Source organism: Micromys minutus, assembly GCF_963924665.1.
Source record: "Micromys minutus genome assembly, chromosome: 32".
Lineage (NCBI taxonomy): Eukaryota > Metazoa > Chordata > Mammalia > Rodentia > Muridae > Micromys > Micromys minutus.
The window spans coordinates 17,378,461-17,397,966 of NC_137967.1; the positions used below are offsets into that span (position 1 = coordinate 17,378,461).

Consider the following 19,506-nt stretch of genomic DNA (forward strand, 5'->3'; position numbering starts at 1 on the left):
TAATTCTCAAATAATAATAACCAACAACCAACCAACCAACCAACCAACCAATCAACCAACAACCAACCAACCAACCAACCAACCAACCAACCAACCAACCAGAAACAGCTTGATTGGCTGTAGTTTGCTTCCCGTGGAAATGATCTATTCAATTTCGAGCCTGTGACTGGCTGAAGCTCGAATGCTGGGACTGGCCAAGACACAGTTGCTTGGTTACCTTGGAATATGTTTCTTAGGCTATTGTTTGTTTACACACAAAGCAGGGTAAGGTTCAGTGTATACAGAGACCATTTTGAATCAGTCTTTATCACCTTGGTACATATGGACATAGGCCAAATTTATCTATCTAGCCCTTTCACCAACTATTGCTGGTAGAGAATAAATATAGGGTTGGAAGGGAGAGGTACAGGTTTTTAAACTTGCTTAACCTGAACGCAATAGAAAATGTCAAGTTCGGATTCTTGGCTTCTGAGTCCCCTGCTCTTTGTCACTCTGCTGAATGTGCAAACCCATGTTTCTGTCCCAGTTCTAGCTTGCCACGAGGGAGCCACACAGCACTGTAATAAGATCCGACATATGAGCCTCTACAGCTGTGTGTGGAGATTTTAATGTAGAGACCGGATGACAGAAAGAGGTGACTGTGAGGTGGGAAGGATGGCGCAGTGACTAAGGGCATTTGTTGCTCTTGCAGAGGACCAGGGTTTAATTCCCCGTGCCCATATGATAGCTCACGTGACACCTACACCCTAGTTCCAGAGGAACTAATTTGTGTGCATGCATGCAGGCAAAATTTCATATAAAGTATAAAATAAATCTAAAATGGTAAGTCCTATTGAAGTATAGATCCTCCTGGAAGTTAGAATGTGGCATGTGGCATAGAGGAAGGACCATTAAAAAGGGCACAAAGGATTAAGAATTTTTCAAAGATGGAAATGGAGTCCTTAGCAGGACACTAGCGAGGGGCTAGGGCCGTGGCTCATTTGTGGAGCACTTGACATTCTCATGGCCCTGGGTTCATTCCGGGAACAGTGCCACAATGAAAAAGAGGTGTATTTAATGTGGTTTCCACAGAAAAGCAAGGTAGAACACACCAAAAGGCTAGGGTAACAATTTTGAATAATCCCAGCCCCACTCCCCCCCCCCCGTGTGTGTGTGTGTGTGTGTGTGTGTGTGTGTGTGTGTGTGTCTGTGTGTGTGTCTTCATGCCCATGTGCAGAAGTTGACAGGTATCCTCTTTTTCCATCTTACTCACTTCAAACCTGTTCTCTCGTTGAGCCTGAAGCTCGTTACTATGGCAGCCAAGAATGTTTCTGTCTCTGCTCCCCCTGCCTGTGCTATTGGTACAGCTGTACATGGCCATGCCCAGAGGTTTACACGAATGATGGGGATTTGAACCAGGGTTCTCATGCTTGCACACTGAGCACTCATAACCCAGAGAGATGCCTCTCCAGTCCAGTGTCGATTTTCATTAGTTTCCTATGCCTTCTCCAAAGCTGACCGAGGAAAGGAGAAATAGTAACTTGGCATGTGAGAAGTTTTGAAGAAGTTGGGGGCACTTGTATGTCCCCCATAGGTCTATATAGTAATTCAATATTCAGGATGACCCTATTTGGAGATGGTGGAACTTTTCAGAGGTGGTGACTTGTGAGATGTCCTTAGTCCTGGAGGTATGGCTGAAGAGACTTTGGGGGACCTGTATCTCTTCTTTTTGTTTTCTTTTATTTCCTTTTCCCTTCTTTCCTTCCTTTCCTTCTTCATCTCTTTCCTTCCTTTCTTTCCCTCCCTCCCTCCTTCCTACCCCCTCCTTCCTTCCTTCCTTCCTTCCTTCCTTCTCTCCTTCCTTCTCCCCCTCTCTCCCTTCCTTCCTTTCTTCCTTCCTTTTTCTTCTCTGTTCATGAAGTAAGAATAACTTGTCGCACCAAACACTCCCTACTCCTGCTATACAACGTGCCCCCCAGATGGTCCACAGCAACGGGCCCTCCTGCTTATAGTGGAGCCTTCAAACTTTGAGCCAAAAGGAACCATTTCCCTGTGTAAGTCAGTTGTCTTGGCTGGCATTAATGAAAAGCCAAGAATGAGGGTGTTATCTCCTGGAACCAGTGCTCCCCCTGTAGGGAAAATACTGGAGTGGGCTAGTAGAGTGAATAGGAGGTAAAGGATCCTGGAGCTTTCAACACAGGTTCTTAGGCTGAGAGAATGTGGCCTTCAGTGCCACCGTCTCGCCTATTCCGTGAAGTCCAAGGTTACAACCAAGCCCAGCTGAGTATCTCAGGCCTATACTAGTACCCAGGAGGTTGGGGCAATAGCTTCTGAGGATGACAGCCTGCATTATACAGCATGACCCTGTCTCTATTTACATTTTCATATCAAAATGTTCAGGGATCCAGGGATGTGGTTGTTTTGTTGGTTGGTTTTTTTATTTTGAGACAGGGTCTTACTAGGGAGAAACGCTTGGGATGAAAAAGTCTCAGCGAGGTATAGTTTACATGGGTGGGCATGTCTGTGGGAGTTTGTCTTGAGTGTTGATTGATGTAGCAAGACACAGCCCACTGTGGGTGGCACCATTCCCTGGCTTGAGGACCTGGACTATAGAAGAGTAGAGAAAGTTCGCTAAGCACAAGCAAGGGTGCGTTTTTAATTTCTGCTCTTGACTGCGGATGTGGTGTGAACCTGTTTGAAGTTCCTGCCTTGACTTCCCCTTCACTGATGGACTAAAACCTGAAATCATAAGGAGAACAAACCCTTCCTCCCCTGCGCAGCTGTTTGTCAGATATTTTATCATGTCAACAGGAACGAAACCAAACAACAGGTGCCTGTTCTTGGTTTAATTCCCAAATCCCACACTTAGCATCTTGCCTGCCCCCTAGTGGACACCCAGGAAACAGTTGTCATACCAATGACCAGACTGAAAAATACTCCCTCCCTTCAAGGGCATTGAAAAATTCAAGCTGTCACCAAGTGGTTTTCCACTTAGTGAGCTTTGTAGGCAAAATAAAGACTTTTATTCGTGAAGGCTTCTTTGTGAACATTACACAAGAATTAGCAAAATATTTACGTTGTGAAATAGAAAATCACTTTATAAGAATGCATGTTGCCAAAGGAATTTTGCAAACAAAATGTCTTTGTAGGTTGTAAGATACTTTATAACACACCGTACTTGTAAGAGTTCAGTCCTGTGTACAGTCTACAATTGTACATTTTAAAGGGCTTTGTAAACTTCCAAGCTCTTTAAAAACACACACACACAAAACATTCTCTAAATGCCAGACTCTTCATATTGCAGAGTGTTCTATAAACATCAAGGCAGGTGCACAAAGAAAACAGCTTTTTATTATTATAATAGATTCTCTACATTGGATTCCCTTTTAATTATATAGCACACCCTAAATTTTTTATTAAATTTTGTTTGTGTGTAGATGGGTGGATGCATATGTGTGTGTGTGCTATGTGTGTGTGTGTGTGTGTGTGTGTGTGTGTGTGTAGTGTTCATGTTATATGTATGTATGTGTGTATATGTATGTGTGTGTGACCTGTGGTGTGTGTGTGTGTGTGTGCAGTATGCATGTGTGTAGTGTGTGTATGTATGATATGTGTGGTATTTGTTTACATGTTATGTGTAGTATGTGTGTAGTGTATGTGTATGTATGTTTTTTTCATGTTGTGTGTGTGATGTGTTGGGTCTGTGCATATGGTGTGTGGGGTATGTGTGTGTGTGTGTGTGTGTTGTTTTATGTGAAGGTCCTCCAGTTGTTTTACTGAAGGTCCACACTCAGGTCCTTGTGCATGCTCAGCCCTCACCCCAGCACCATCATTGTCCCAACCTCCACAACTCTTCCTTCCTTCCCTCTTCTTTTTTCTCTTTCTGTCTGGAGTTGTGAAGGGCCCTGGATTCCCACAGCCGTGGGTACTGGCAGATGAACCACCTTATATTCACACAGGGAACTGAATTCCAGTCCCCTGAACGAGTAGCTTGTGTCCGTCTCTGCTGAGCTGCCTATCTGGCTTCTGGTTGCTAAAGGTGGTGTTAATACTAAGTCTATTAAAGTATTTCTTGACCCTGAATTTCTAAGGATTCCTTCTAGGTAAACTGTGAAGTCTGTCCTGAGACATCTGGGGGCTACAGTAGGTTGGATGGTGAGAAATTTTATGCAGTTAAGTGCAAAAGCCAAAGAACTTAGGAGGCCCCACAGTTTCCTTCCCTCCCATTTCTTTAAGTCCAGCCGAGCTCTAAACCTTCCACTGTGAAGTTTCCTGCTCACCCACAAATCCCATTGCCTGTCCCAAGGGCCTTAAAGAGCAGTGCAAAACATGTGAGCATGAACGCACGCGCGCGCACCCACCCACCCACCCACCCCCCCACCCACCCACCCCCCCACCCACCCACCCCCCCACCCCCCCACCCCCCCACCCCCTCCACCCCCCCACCCCCCCCCCACCCCCCCACCCCCCCACCCCCCCACCCACCCACCCCCCCCCACCCACCCCCCCACCCCCCCACCCCCCCACCCCCCCCACACACAGAGAGAGACAGAGACAGAGAGACAGAGAGAGAGAGAGAGAGAGAGAGTGCGCAGGCAGGAGAGAGCTTCTCTACCCACTTGCTGACCTTCCTTCCTGACCAGTTGCCAATCAGTGCATCTCATAATGTAGTGCTGCCATCTGCTGGCCAGAAACGACCCCTTGTGGACTCTTGGCAGGTGGCACAGCTTCTGGGCCTGGGAGGATGGAATTCTGGCTGCAGAGGTGGAATGGGGAGTGATGGAGCAGGATGGATTAAGTGGTGTGAGGAAAGTGAGGGCAGGGTAAGGGAGGGAGTATGGAGAGGGACAGTTAATCCTAAAACTGCAGGGAAGGCAGGGTGTGAGCCAAACACAGGAGACCTTTTTACCATATACAAAGCCACATGTAGTGTCTGGAATAGGAATGGTCTCCATGGGTTCACATAATTGTTGATTAGGGAGTCACACTATTTGAAAAGATTAGGAGGGGTGGCCTTGCTGGAACGGTTGTGATCTTGTTGGAACAGTTGTGATCTTGTTGGAAGCAGTGTGCAACTGGGGGTGAACTTTGAGGTTTCAATTGCTCCTGCCAGGCCCAGTGTCTTTCTCTCTCTTCCTGCTGCCCGCAGAGCCAGAGCTGGATGTAGGACTCTCATCTACCATGTCTGCCTCCGTGTCACCATGAGAATAATGGATCAAACTTCTGAAACTGTAAGCCAGCCCTCTTATGAGTTGCCTTAGGCTGTCGCTCTCTGAGTCCCACCCCAACAGGACAGGCTGTTGTCATCACTCTTGGTTCCTGTGGTGGGTTGAGTAGATTTGGCCCCTGTAGATTCATGTGTTTAAATGCTTGGTCCATAGAGAGTGACACTATTAGAAAATGTGGCCTTGTTGGGGAAGGTATGGCCTTATGGGAGGAAGTGTGTTGCAATGGAGGTGGGCTTTGAGGTCTCATATATGAGCTTAAACTACACCCAGTGCAGAAGAGAGTTTTCTCCTGGCTACCTGCAGAAGAGAGTCTTCTCCTGGCTGCCTTTATATCAAGATGGAGAACTCTTGCCTCATCTGCCTGCACACTGCCATGCTTCCCACTATGATGATAATGGACTAAACCTCTGAAACTGCAAGGCAGCCCCAAATAAATGTTTGCTTTTATAAGACTCGTCTTGGTCATGGTATCCTTTGACAGCAATAGAACATTAACTAACATAGTGTTTTAATATCTCCCAGAATTTGATGGATAGTAACACCCCATTGCTGAAGACACTACATACTTGAATCAGAGAACACAGAGAAATCAAGCAGATACAGACTGGCCTGGAAGCTTTAGCCCTATTGGCTAACATTCATGGTATTAGAGGTGCTATGTTAATTACTGGGGAAGGAATGCAATCGTCAGTCGTACCCAGCTGTGTACTCTGTGAGCAACAGTGAGGACCAGCCTGCAAAGACATGCCCATTGCACAACAGAAAAACTAATTTTATGGGACACTTAGTTTGGAACACTTTCTGATCGGATTTTAAGTTCCACTTCATAAGATACAGTCTATGCCTAGCACTAGTAAGGATGCCAAGAACACATGGCCAGGTGGATTACAGGCTCTAAAGGAGAACCTACTATTGTTCTGTGAATTGGATAACATACCAAAACCCACTCCTAAACATTTATTCATCTAGTCACAGATTAGTGCATCTCTCATCCACCATCAGAGAAGTTTCTTAGCCGGGCAGTGGTGGTGCCCACCTTTAATCCCAGCACTTGTGAGGAGGCAGAGGTAGGCAGATCTCTGTGAGTTGGAGGCCAGTCTGGTCTATATAGTGAGTTCCAGAGCAGTCAGAGCTATAGAGAAAGACCCTGTCTCAATAAAACAATGACAGCAAGAATAAAAAGAAATGAATGAATAGAAACAGCGATGCTTAGTTTTTGTAGTAGACGGCAAATGACAGAGACCCACAGCTGGCCACAGTGCTAAGAACAAGAGACTGTGGAATGCACATTCGTGTATATATGTACTTGCACACACACATTTGCATCTATATGCAAGTAACAGCAATTAATGAAGAATTAAACAAAGAAGAGTATATGCTATCATTTGGATGGAGGACAGGGAAGGGGGAACTGATGTAAATATACAATAATTTCAAAAAAGAGGCAAAAAGGAGTTCTGTGGCCCTCTCTCTTACTTTCCCCTGTTTTTCTTGAGGGGCAGGTTTCTATTATATCTTTGAGGTTGGAGGAGGAGGGTTTATCAGGAATCTGCCTTTGCCAAGAGCCTGGTAACTTTCCAAAGGCTACAGGGCATGCGGGCAGAAATTTAGTAGCTCAGACTTGAGGCTGAAAGCCTCAATGGCTGGTTGGAAGTGTCATCACATCTGTGGCTCTTAAGTAAACAGCACTGCCCTTCAGGGAGTCTGCGGATCCCAACAGTGTGGTGTGTGGAGGCTGAGAGTATCAGGTGGCTCCAATAAAAGTGTGGCTCCGGGCCACCTCTGTCGGAAGTGTCAAGGCAGCAAGAGGGATCAAGAGCTGATAGATTGCAGAACAGGAGCAAAGGTGAACCCTCTGAGGATAGGGATTAATTCTGGGCATCATATGAAAGTGACATAGGTCTGGCCACACAATGGGTGAGTTGAATGACTGGCTGTTTTCATCACTTTATTTATGCCTTTACTTATTCCTTCCTCGGCAGATGTTTTGAACATGTGGCATCAGCTACCTGCTGTTCCAGGTGCTCACACTACAGCTGTGAACAGGACAGTAGGTTGGCCCTTCTCTTACCCAGTGAGGATGTGATGGGAAAAGTTCTTACCAGAAGACCTTCTGGAGATTTCTCAGTGATTAAGAGCACTGGCTGCTCTTCCAGAAGACCTGGGTTCAAGGCTCAGCACCCACACGGTAGTCACAACCATTAGGAACTCCATTTCAAGGGATCAGATGCCATCTTTGTCCTCCACGGGCACCAGACACTCACATGATGCAGGTACGTATATGTAGACAAAACATCAACACACACACACACACACACACACACACACACACACACACACACACCAAACAAACAGACAAAACCAAAACAAACCAGCAGTGTTTAACCAATGTGTGGCTGAGGCACATGGATTTTAGTGAGCTCAAGACCAGCCAGGGCTACATAGTGAGATCCTGTCTCAACAAGCAAGCAACCCACACTCAAACTAAATCATAGCAGGGATTCTTTCTTGATGGGTGAGAAAGGCTCGGTGTATGTATGAGATCCATGGAGGACTTACAGGGGGATGTTTGAGAATCTAAGCGGAGTCACACAGCTCAGGGGCAGAGGGTGGAAGACATCCTTGTCTAGAGAGAAGTTTCGGGGAGAAGAATCTAAGAAAGAGAACAGGAAAGGTGTGTGAAGGCGTGTGACTGTGACCTGCACAGTCTGGGGACTTGAGAGGTAGGGCGTGGCATAAAAAATTGCATTGTTGCCTTTTCTACAATACACACAAGTCAGGCCAGCCCGTTGTCATGGAAGTCAGACTGTGTGTGGCAGGGTGGGCATTGGGTGTAGGGGAGGCTACGGAGAGAGGGGACAAGGGATTGATATTTTAAAAGGTCGGGGCTTGGGGTCGTGTTAGTTAAGTGTGACAGAACACCTGGAATTAGACAGTGAAGTTGTACAATATTGCGAATTAATTAAAAGATATCATAGTGTAAACATTAAGATATTGTCAGTTTAAAATCTGGGTGTAGGCCCATGTACCTGTGGTGCCGGCACTGGGAAGTAGATACAGATTTCAAGACATTTTTGGGTGTATATAGGATTTTGAGGTCAGTCTGAGCTACATGAGACTCTGTCTCAGAATCTGAAACTAAAAAATGTGGTCAGCTTCCTGGTATGACTTTCATCTCAGTTTAAACACAAGAAGGGAAGGGGGGTGCCTTTCTAGACTCACAGTGTAATCTTGTTCCCCACTACTCGTGTGTGATGCCATCATGTGACCTGTTACTCATCTATAAAGGGCGTCCTCAAACATGACCCTTCAACGCAACACATGGGAGTTTGATGGAGCAAACTCAAGAGAGACCATCGTTAGTCTGTTAGCCCACATCATGGAGTCTAGGGACCATGGCAGTTAACAAGAACAAGAGAGGTGACTCAGAACAAGCCATGGCCTCCAGAAGACTCTTTGTCCATACATCAAGAAAGACGCTTCATTGGGTCTTTCTATTCTATTCACAGGGGATGGAGATGGGGACACGTGAGGACCCGATGTCCGTTGATTCTCTTTTCTCAGCCCACTCAGCGGGACAAGAAGCGAATCTGGTATGTCGGGGGTAGTTTGCCTACACCATTGTTTTTGGGAGTAAGATCAATGTTCTCAGGAGCCACTGGGCTGGCCAAAGAGAAGTTCTGGAGGATGGCAGTGAAGAAAATGAATAACTCATCGCGGGCAATGCCTTCTCCAAGACAAATGCGCTTTCCTGTGGGTACAAAGCACAAGTCACGTGAGCTTCGCAGCAGTACTTTTGTACTGTTCCGTCCCTCAACCCAGAGACAGACCTTGGATATTGCAATGAAAAGTGTGAGTTTGCCCCTTAACCCACATTGCTATGAGACTATAAAGAAATCCTCAAAAACCTCAAAGAAGCCACGTAAAATATTTGGTGGATGGGTTGGCATTCACTTGTGAGAGTTGGACTTCCAAGGCATCTGTTGCTCCAGAGGAAGTTAGGACCAACTTGGAAGTTGAGGATGGATAGGTGGGTGGTTGTGGACATTTTATAACATGATATCTTTAGGATTTTTAATTTTCTCTCATGAGGATGATGGCAGCCAGTTTGTAAAGTTATTATTGTGAGTACAAAGTTAATGTTTGTAAGGAAACAAACTGACACCTGGCTGGTATTAATAATTCTGTGTGAACCAGACAAGGTGGTAGATGCCTGTAATTCTAGCATGTGGGAAAATTGACTGAGATGGATCAAGATTTTGAAACTGCCTGGGCTCTATAGCAAGGACCCCCCTCCCCCTATCCTAAAAAAAAGTAACAGGAGAAGAAAGGGGAGGAGAAGGAAGGGGAAGGGAGGAAGAGGAAACAATAGAGGGTGAGAGAGGAGGGAAAGCGGGAGGAAGAGAAAAGGGAAGAACACAGGAGAGTGAGGAGAAAGAAAGAAAAGAAGGAAGGAAGAAAAGCTTCTATTTGTGTAGAGTGTTAATGTGGGTGTGCAGAAGGTGTTTCTGGATCTTACTCACCCCTCTTTCCGGTCTCAGCCCTAGATTAATAAGCTTCAACAAGTTCCTAGCCAAACAGCTCAGACAATGGAGAATGGGCAGGTGCATGTGATAAGGGGTCTGTGGCAACCACCAGGTTCTCAGAGCTATAAGGAACCCTTGCTGACTGGAACCTCAGTGATGGAGCACCATAGACCAATGGAAGCCCAAAAGCTTGTGGGCAGGGACCAGAGCCTGCCCTGTATCTCAGGGATGTACACCCCCAGGACCCCCAGGTGCAGGAGGGATTTCTCAGGGATCCCTGTGCCTGTTGTTGGGAAATTGGGCCCGTGTAGGAGTTAGGAAAAGCACCCTATCACTTTGGACATGTTCTTTCCAGAATTTAGATGACACAAGCTTAGTGATTTATGGAGTAACTCTCTAGGATGGTCCTAGAACCAGTTTTGTGACCCAGATTTTTTTCAGAACACCTTCATGACTTACACTTACCTCTCTCTCTCTCAATACGATGTCCCTGGCCTGGAGCTGGCAATTTGGACACCTTCCACGGCTCTCTAGCTCTAATGCTTTTGGGCTTCATTTGTTTTTCTTGTAAGCCAAGGCAGTCAACGTGTATCTTTTTACCCACCAGACATTATTTTTCTTTTACTTTTTTCTTTTTTTTTTTCTGCTTATTTTTGTCTAATCTCCCCATTATTTATGTTTCTCCCGTGCCCCTCTCTCCTCCTCTCTCTCTTCTCTCTCCCTCCTCTTTCTATCTCTCCCTATCTTCCCTCCTTCTCTCCCTCTATCTTTATCTCTCCTCTCTCTCTCCTCATCCCCCTCTCCCCACTTCTCTCCCTGTCTCCCGTCCCCATCTTCCCTCCTATTTTTTCCTTGTCATGTGTCTGTGCAGGGTCCTCCTCTTGGTGTTCCTTTGGTCTCATTTCTTACTCTGTCCCTGTCTCTCTCTCCATTTCCCACTACCCCCTCCTGATCTTACACTTCCTCCTATCAGACCTCTCCACCCCTATTCTTCTACTGTCCCACTCCTCAGTGTATCTCTCCTCAAATGCCTCTTCCTGTCCTGGCCTTCTTGAGTCCTGCTTTTAACTCTGTTGCCGTGACAAATAACCCAACAAAATATCATGGATGAGGAAGGGGCCTCTCTTTGACTTACAATTTCAGATGACTGACTCATGTCATGCCAGAGAAGTCAAAGAAACAAGAGCTGGGGTCAGCTGTTCACACCCACATCTACAGTCCAGAGCATGCTGCCTACTTCCTTGGAGCTCAGCTTAGATCTCACTTCTCTTCCAAGGTCTCATACAAAGACTAATGCCAGCCACAATGTGCTGAGTCTTCTCATCTGTTAACAAGGAACAGACTGTGCTCATGTAGGCAGTGCCTCAGCTGAAACTGTCTCGGGCAATCCCATGTTCACACATTGACATTTAATGTTGCCTAGAGCTCCTTGTCCTGGTCTCCCTTTGCCTCCTGTCTTGATTCCGTTCTCTACCATCTACTCTTGCTCTCTAGCCTTATTTATCTCCATTCCTGCCTCCTTCTAAACTTACAGCTACAGAATGGAGACATTCACCTTTATCCAACTGTATGTCTCTATACTCAATCAAGATCAAACAGGGAGAAAAGCCAATACATGGGCTATTTCAGGGGATGGTTGAACCCTGAGTCACTGAACTCATTAACACACTCAACTTAAGACAGGGTCTGGGGGCATGGCTCAGTGGGGGGAATCTCCTGATTAAAATCCTCCAGTGAGGGGCTGAGGGTGTTGCTCAGTGGTAGAGCATCTACCTAGAATCCCCGAGTGAGGAGTTGGGGGTGTGACTCAGTGGTAGAGCCCCTGCCTAGAATCCCCCAGTGAGGAGTTGGAGGCGTGACTCAGTGGTAGAGCCCCTGCCTAGAATCCCCCAGTAAGGAGTTGGGGGTGTGGCTCAGTGGTAGAGCCCTTGCCTAGAATCCCCCAGTGAGGGGCTGGGGGTGTGGTTCAGTGGTAGAACATTTACCTAGAATCCCCCAGTGAGGGGCTGAGGGCATGGCCAGCGGTAGAGCCCCTGCCTAACGTTTGCAAAACCTAGGTTTAATCATTACTACAGAATGAAAAGGTCTAAGGAGTTCTTTCTTGGACTTTCCTTTATTTTCAAAGATAAGCAGTCTATCTAGATAGAGTTTTCCATGGCTACACCTTGTTAAAATAAATTCAATATGGCACAAGGCTGCCCATATACATAACAAAAAAATCAACCTAACTTCATTAGTGGTGAACTGCAAACTGCATTGAGGTTATATTTTACCAGCAGGTAACTATTCTGCTAGCAAATAACTGAATCACGGCCAAACATAGCAACAAACCAATTCCAGGCTGCCAAGTACTATAGAGTGGCCAAGTAAGAGAACAGTGAAGCTGGCGCAAGTTGGGTTATATCCACAAGATCAGCTCCAAATGGCTCACCTCAGACCAACACTTCTGTCTGCTGTAACTCTGAACTTTTTTGGCTTGGGATATTAGCCATTATGAATGGGATCTTTGCTCAAATAGATGGTCAGGATTTTTATTTCTAACAATTTAACAAGCTAAGGAGGATTCGATACAATCAGGGACAAGCGTGTCAAGACATACCCCATCTCCCCAGTGCTCACAAATAAAGTCAACACCTCCGCAGCTGTCAAGACACAACCAAGCTCATGGCAGTGTGTGTGGCAGATGATGTTGGTTGGTCTTGTTGTTGCTTCATAAGAAAATGATTTTTCTTGGGTTTAGAGGCTTTTAAATACACCTCCAATGTCCCCCTGACCTGGATTCTTTAGTTCATGGGGCCATAGCCAGGATGAATGGGATGGTTCAGGTAAGGCAGCTGGGAGAGACTCAGTTGACAGGGACCTTATTGCTGTTTGATTCCTGGACGGAGGGCCTGCCCTCTGGTGTCTGGGAAAAAAATCGCAGGTCGGTCTCACCTGCAGAGAAGGGCATAAAAGCTTCACTCTTCTTCAGTGCCCCATCGGCATCCAGGAAGTGCTCAGGATTGAAGATGTCTGGTTGTTTAAAGTACCGTGGGTCATGGAGAGCTGAACTCAGGATGGGGTACACCTCAGTGTTCTAGGAGAAGTTGTGAGACAAAGATGTTAATGTACCCTGACTCCCATATGCAAAACAGTCCGTCCCTAAGCAACACAGTACTGGAAAACCACAGACAGGATGAGGTTGGTGATTAAGAGTGGGGTATGTTCATGGAGTAGCAATGGGGAATCGCAGCTGGTCTCACCTTGGGGAGCAGGTACCCTCGAAACATGGTGTCTTTGGTGACTCTGTGTGGCAGACCAAGTGGGGCAAGATCTGAGAATCTTTGAATCTCGTGGATGACTGCATCAGTATATGGCATTTTTGAGCGATCCTCAAGGGTTGGTAGCTGATGTGAGCCAATGACCTGATCAATCTCCTTTTGAACTCTCTCTGCACAGAAAGGGGAGACAGTAGACAGTGCCCTCTTCTCGGAGGTGATACACAGAGACCCTATTTTCTGGGATCCAATAACCCAGAAACAGTTCTGAAGGAGATTCTGCTGAGAAAGACCTCTTGGGTGCCCACACTTGTGCTCCTATCAAGGACCTATCTCTCCATCCATTCTTAGAGCACGTTAGAGTCTCTTCTCAACAAGCTCCAGCCTTGCTTGTAAAAGAGAGAAAAGGCAAACCTCCAGCAAAGGGCCATTTTAACAGTAAATCCAGAGTGAGGGCTGGAGGGGAAAATAGCAAGAATGTAATGAGTGTTACCGACTGTATTCCTGCATGTACACATTTTTACACACACACACACACACACACACACACACACACACACACACGAGGCTGTGCCACTCTAGCATCGTGAAGACAGCATGGGTTTGCAAATCCAAGAATTCAGAAAGCATATTTCGATTTGTATTTATGTTTGTGTCTACATTTGGGGCTTTGAATGAGCTCTGTCTGTATTTGCTTTTCCAGTACCACCTATCTGCCCCACAGAAAGACAGGATGGATAGATGGGTGGATGGACAGATGGATGGATGTAAAGACAGAAGGATAGAAGTAGGGAAGGAAGGTTGGATTGATGGATGGATGGATGGATGAATGCAAACACAAAATAAAAGAGAAGGAGAGTGGTGGAATAGATGGATGGATGGAAAGACAGAAAGACAGAAGGAGGGAAGGAAGGTTGAATTAATGGTTGAATCAACCTTTAAGTGACAGGAGGAAACAACAGAAAACAGGTCAGCAAATTGCTCATTCACACACCACCACAGCACTGCTGTGAAAGCAAGCCTTCAGAGCTCCAGATGTGAAAGGCCCATGTCTCTCTTATTCACACAAACTCCTGAAGCCAAAAGGGAGTTGAAGATCCTCCAACTGTCCACTCATGGCCTACCTGCGACATGGGGGTACTTGAGCATGAGCAGGAAGCCATAGCGGAGCGTGGTGCTGGTGGTCTCAGTGCCAGCAAAGAAGAGAGACAGCACAGACAACGTGAGGTTCTGGTGATGGAACTCCGTGTGGTGGTTCGACTTCTCCTGATTCCGGATGGGAGAGAGAAGGATGGGTCAGGAGTGACTGTATTCTTGCACTGAGATACATGTGCCTTTCCAGTCACAGTCCTTGTGTCTCACACTATCTAGACCACCGGGCGTATGTCCCCTCAGCAGTTCACACCCAGTGGTCCATTGTCTCTTATGCTCTTTTTACTCAGTCTTCACCCGACTCCTCCGCTCCTTAGAATCTCACTTTTCTGTCTCTTTGGTCATTTCCAGCTCCTTTAAGAAAGATTTATTTTATGTATTTTTATGTGTATGTGATTGTGGGTGTCTGCTGTGTGTGTGTGTGTGTGTGTGTGTGTGAGCTGGAGTTACATAGGACCATGAACAGCCAACACAGGTTTTGGAAACGGAAGTCCAGTCATCTGCCATAGCAGGCAGTGTTTCTAAACCATGGGTGTCTCCAGACTGTGTGGTCTTGTCTGCTTTATGTGCTTTGCCCTGTTTCTTCCCCCATCACACCCCTTCTTTTTCTCTATGTTGTTTTCTTCTCCCCCTCTCTTTTCTTCCAGATGTTCTGCATCTCCTCCGCTCTCTTTCTACCTATCCTCATCATCCTCTGTCCTCTCCCCTCTTTTCCTCTGATCACATCCTCATCCTTCACGCTCTCCCATAACATCTCTTATCAGGGCTGGACTAACCCTCTCCATGCGCAGAAGGTAGGTATCAATAAAGTCTCGTGGAGCGCTGGGGTCCAGGGTGGCCTTGTGCTTCTCCACACTATGGCCAATATAGTCCAGGATTTCCTGGAGGTTTTTGGAGATTTGTCTGTGGGTACCAGGAAAGTACTTCAAGATGGCGGAGAAGAGCTCAAACACCTGCAAGAAGAAGGGCCCAGGAGGTCATCTGGAGATATTTTCTCCCTCATTCACCCACAGAGTAATCTCTTATTTTCTCTGCCCTGGACATCCTTCTCTCCCCACTCACTGACCTGGCTGGAAAGTGAGTTCATCAGGGAAAGTGTCTGATAGATCAGATCCAGCAGACGCAGGAACTGGTGGTCTTTGTAGTCAAAGCGCTCTCCAAAGACAAAGGAGCAGATGATGTTTGCTGCGACGGACTGGAAGAAGAAGGTGGGGTTCAGGGGGGATCCTGGAGGATGAGGAGGCAGGACAAGGGACAGGAGATAAAGAGCCAGGGGAATATTTGAATTTATTTTCATCGAATGCATAATTTTATTTAATTTCTCAGGATACTGGACATAAAATGCAGTGTCATTGGCATACAGAGTTCACCAGGATAACACAGCTACTCATGACTGGGGACAGGACCCAGACCCCCCAGGGGCATAGAGAGACAGCATGTATAGTTAGTCTCCACAATGCATCTCCTCCCTGATCCCCATTCTGACTCCGAGCTGATCGTTAACTCCCAGTGGCAGGAAAGGGCAGAGAAAGGTTTAGGGGTTGCCTGTGTGGATTCACAAGTTCTACATACTCCACTCACATCTGCCAGTCTTCCTTCATCCCTTCTCAGACTTCTAGGCTCTGCGGTGTTTCAGAAGCTATCAGGACCTGCTACCTGCTCTCTTTGAGGGCTGTTGTCTGTCCAACAGTATTGGACCCTTGTTGCTGTCTCCCTGGATCTGTCTTGTCTATAGTCTCTGATTCCCTGTAGAGCCTTCCCTGAGGGTACTCATCTTTACTTTCAGCCTTACAGCTTGACTTCCTTTGGGTCCCTCCATCTCTATGACTTCTCTCTCCAGCCATTCTTCCCACTCTCTGCATCTTTCCTCCTCTCCTGCCTCTGCGTTGACATCATCTCAGCTGTCCTGAGAAACGTCCGTAAGAGAAGGCAAGTGCTCACGGTAAAGAAATGGAGCTGCATACCAAGCTCTGCGTTTCCAAGATGTCCTTGTTATAAGGAACCATGAAGGACCCAGAAGTGCCTCAGAATTTCTACTGAACTACAACTCCCAGCAGCCTCTGTGCTCACTGATTCCCAGGACCACAAGCACAGGAACCACAGTTTCTGTGTAGAAAGTGTCTGCAGTTCTTCCTGCTTCCTCCACTTTCATTTACCTAGGCTCTGCATTTGCCTTTGACTAAGACCAATGGTCATCAACTTATGAGTCATGATTCCTTGGAGATCAAACAACAAAGGGGTTGCTTGAGTCTATCAACAAATACGGGTATTTACATTATGATTCCTAACAGCAGCAAAATTACAGTTATGAAGTAGCAACAAAAATAATTTTATGGTTGGTGGGGTCACCACAACATGAAGAATTGTATTAAAGGATTATAGCATTAGGAAAGTTCAGAGCCATGAAACTAAGACCATTGTAGGATGGGGAAGGCATGACAAAGGTTAAGCCAAGGTGGCCTTGAACCCTATATGTGGTAGATAATCTTGAAAATCTCAGCATCCTGAGGGGATTTGCAACCCCATAGGAAGAATAATTTCAACCAACCAGAACCCACAGAGCTCCAAGGGGCTAAACCACCAATGAAAGAGTACACACAAAGGGACCCATGACTTCAGCTGCACATGCAGAAGAGGATGGCCTTGTTAGACATCAATGGGAGGAGAGGTCCTTGCTCCTCTGAAGACTCGATGCCCCAGTGTAGGGGAATGCCAGGGCAGGAAGGTGGGAGGGAGTGGGTGGGTGAGTGGGTGAGCATCCTCATGGAAGCAGGAGGAGGGTGGATGGGATGGGGGGTTTCCAGAGGGGAAACATGGAAATGGAATAACATTTGAAATGTGAATTTAAAAAATCATTCAATAAAAGAAAGAAAAAAAATATCTCAGCATCCTGCCTCCACCTCTGGACTGCTGGGATTACAGGCACACCCCACCATGAACACTATATATGAAACTGGATATATACTTTTCAACTCACCCACAGCCACCGTGTAAGACAGGACCTCACAATGTGGACAGGACTGGCCTTGAACTCATGACCATTTTGACTCTGAGGTTAAGTGTACACCAATCATACTCAACTGACAGATAAAATTAATTCAAAGATTAATTTTTCTGTACACGAGTACCAGTATGGTTTGTCTGTCTCTTGAGATATTTGTAGATAATATAAGTCTCACTTTTCTTTTTCTGTCTCTGTATTTCTCTCTCTCCCACCTTTGTCCATGCCTATTTTTCTCATCCCCCTTCTGTCTCTACTGTCTTTCTGAATTCTGTGTGTCTCTTTCTTTTGTTGTGCTGTCGTATGTTCTTAATGCCCATTCTCCAAGACTCACCCTGGTATTTCTTCAGTTCCTCCACCAAACATAGGGCCTCCTCTTTTATCCGCTCTTCCACACTACGCTTTCCCATCCCGAAGTCTCTCATGGTGGCCAGAGAGAATCGCCGAAGGGTCTTCCAACGTTCCCCATTGGCAAAGACCACACCTAAGAAGGTAGGGGAAACATGAGTAAGTGGGTTACATTCGAAGTTCAGAGAATCCTGAGTTTTTCCCTACAGCTCAGGTCCCACCTCTCAGACTCACCTTCCAGCGCCACATCCTCCTCTCCACCCTGTCCCATGTCTTACCATATCCCTGTACAACTGGATCAAGCACAGCGACTGTCCCCCGGCCGCAGAAAGCCTCAGCGTGGTCTACCAGAGCCTCCCTTATGGTGTCTGTCCCATACAACATGACCACGGGCCTCGGTCCCAGGTGTACTGTGAACACATCTCCATATTTTTCTTGAAGCTGCCGAACCATAAGGGCACCAGGATTGCGACTAGTCAGGGAGTCTCTTCTTCTTCCTACTAAGTGACCTCCAAGAGCAAACACAGGCTAAGCCCACAGGGCTCAGGCCCTGTGCATGTCTCACCTGCACGAAAGAGTTCAGAAGACCTCTTCTGTTCATCTGCAAGAGGTTCCCCAAGAAGGGCAGGGGACGAGGTCCCGGTGGGAAGTGGCCGTGGGTCTTTGGCTGATTTTGGTTGACTAAGAGTAACAAGAAGCCCACAGTGAGAGTGAGGAGAAGCAGGACACTGAGATCCATGGTCCTGGTCTAACCACTGTTGACTTCAGTGCATACTCCAGCTGGATCTTTTACGGTGAACCTGCCTCCCTACTCACTTATGCAGCTTGAATTGTTCCCGCCCCCGGTCTCATCACTGTCCAGGTATGTTAGCACCCACACTTCTTGTTTGGGCTGCTGGTGACCTGCTTACTCCCCATTCTTTTACACCAACCCTAGATATTGGCTAAGACATCGTGAAACAGATACACAGGACAAAGGGGCATTGGGAGTAACACATTTTGTTTTTTTTTTTTTTACACATTAGCTCAGTTTTATCTGTTTATTTACTCAGGCATGGACCTGTGTGTGAAGGAATGTTTCCTTTTTTCCTATTTATTTATTTATTTATTTATTTATTTATTTATTTATTTAATCATTTTACAATCCAATCATTGCCTCCTCCTCAAGATCCCCCCAACTACCACATAGTCCCTCTACCCATCCTTCCCTCTCCTTCTCCTTCGAGAGGGCAGAGGCCCCCACTGGGTATCCACCTACCCTGGCACATTAAGCCTCTACAGGGCTAGGCACATCCTCTCCTGTTGATGCCAGGACAAGGCAGCCCAGGTAGAGGAACAGATCCAGAGACAGGTAACAGTTTTAGGGACAGCCCCCACTCCAGCTGTTGGGGAGCCCACATAAAGATAGACCTACATACACATCTGCTATGTGTGTGTGTGTGTGTGTGTGTGTGTGTGTGTGTGTGTGTGTGTGTGTGTGTGAATTAGGTCCAGCCCATGTATGGTTGGTGCTTCAGTGTTTGAGATCCACCAAGGGTCCAGGTTAGTTGACATTGTTGGTCTTCCTATGGCGTTCCTAACCCCTCTGTGGCCCTTGATCCTTCCCCCAACTCTTCCATAAGAGTCTCTGAGCTCTGTTCAATATTTGGCTGTAGATATCTATATCTGTTTCAGTCAGACACTGGGTGAAGCCTCTCAGAGGAAAGTTATGCTGGGCTCCTATCTGCATAAGAGTATTGTTAGTAGTGTCAGGATTGGTGCTTGCCCATGGGATGGGTCTCAAGTTGAGTCAGTTATTGGTTGGCCATTCCCTCAGTCTGAACTTCATCTTTCCCCTACATTTCTTGTAGACAGGACAAATTTTTGGGTCAAAAGTTTTGTGGGTGGGTTGATGTCACTATCTCTCATCTGGAGGTGCTGCCTGGCTACAGGAGGCAGCCACTTCAGGTTCCATATCCTTACGGGTAGGAGTCTCAGCCAAAATCACTTCCATAGTCTCCTGGGAACCTCCCCAT

At 46.6% G+C, this 19,506-nt stretch overlaps 1 protein-coding gene across 1 annotated transcript; it reads right to left on the reverse strand.

The window, feature by feature from the left end:
* Positions 1-8,776: 8,776 nt before the first annotated feature.
* LOC308413261 (cytochrome P450 2B19) lies at positions 8,777-18,230 on the reverse strand (the record flags this gene model as incomplete). Its single annotated transcript, XM_080908178.1, has 9 exons — positions 8,777-8,958; positions 12,668-12,809; positions 12,976-13,163; positions 14,115-14,256; positions 14,919-15,095; positions 15,209-15,369; positions 17,478-17,627; positions 17,770-17,932; positions 18,057-18,230. 9 exons carry the CDS (start codon positions 18,228-18,230, stop codon positions 8,777-8,779), a joined length of 1,479 nt encoding a protein of 492 aa, XP_080764304.1.
* Positions 18,231-19,506: the final 1,276 nt, after the last annotated feature.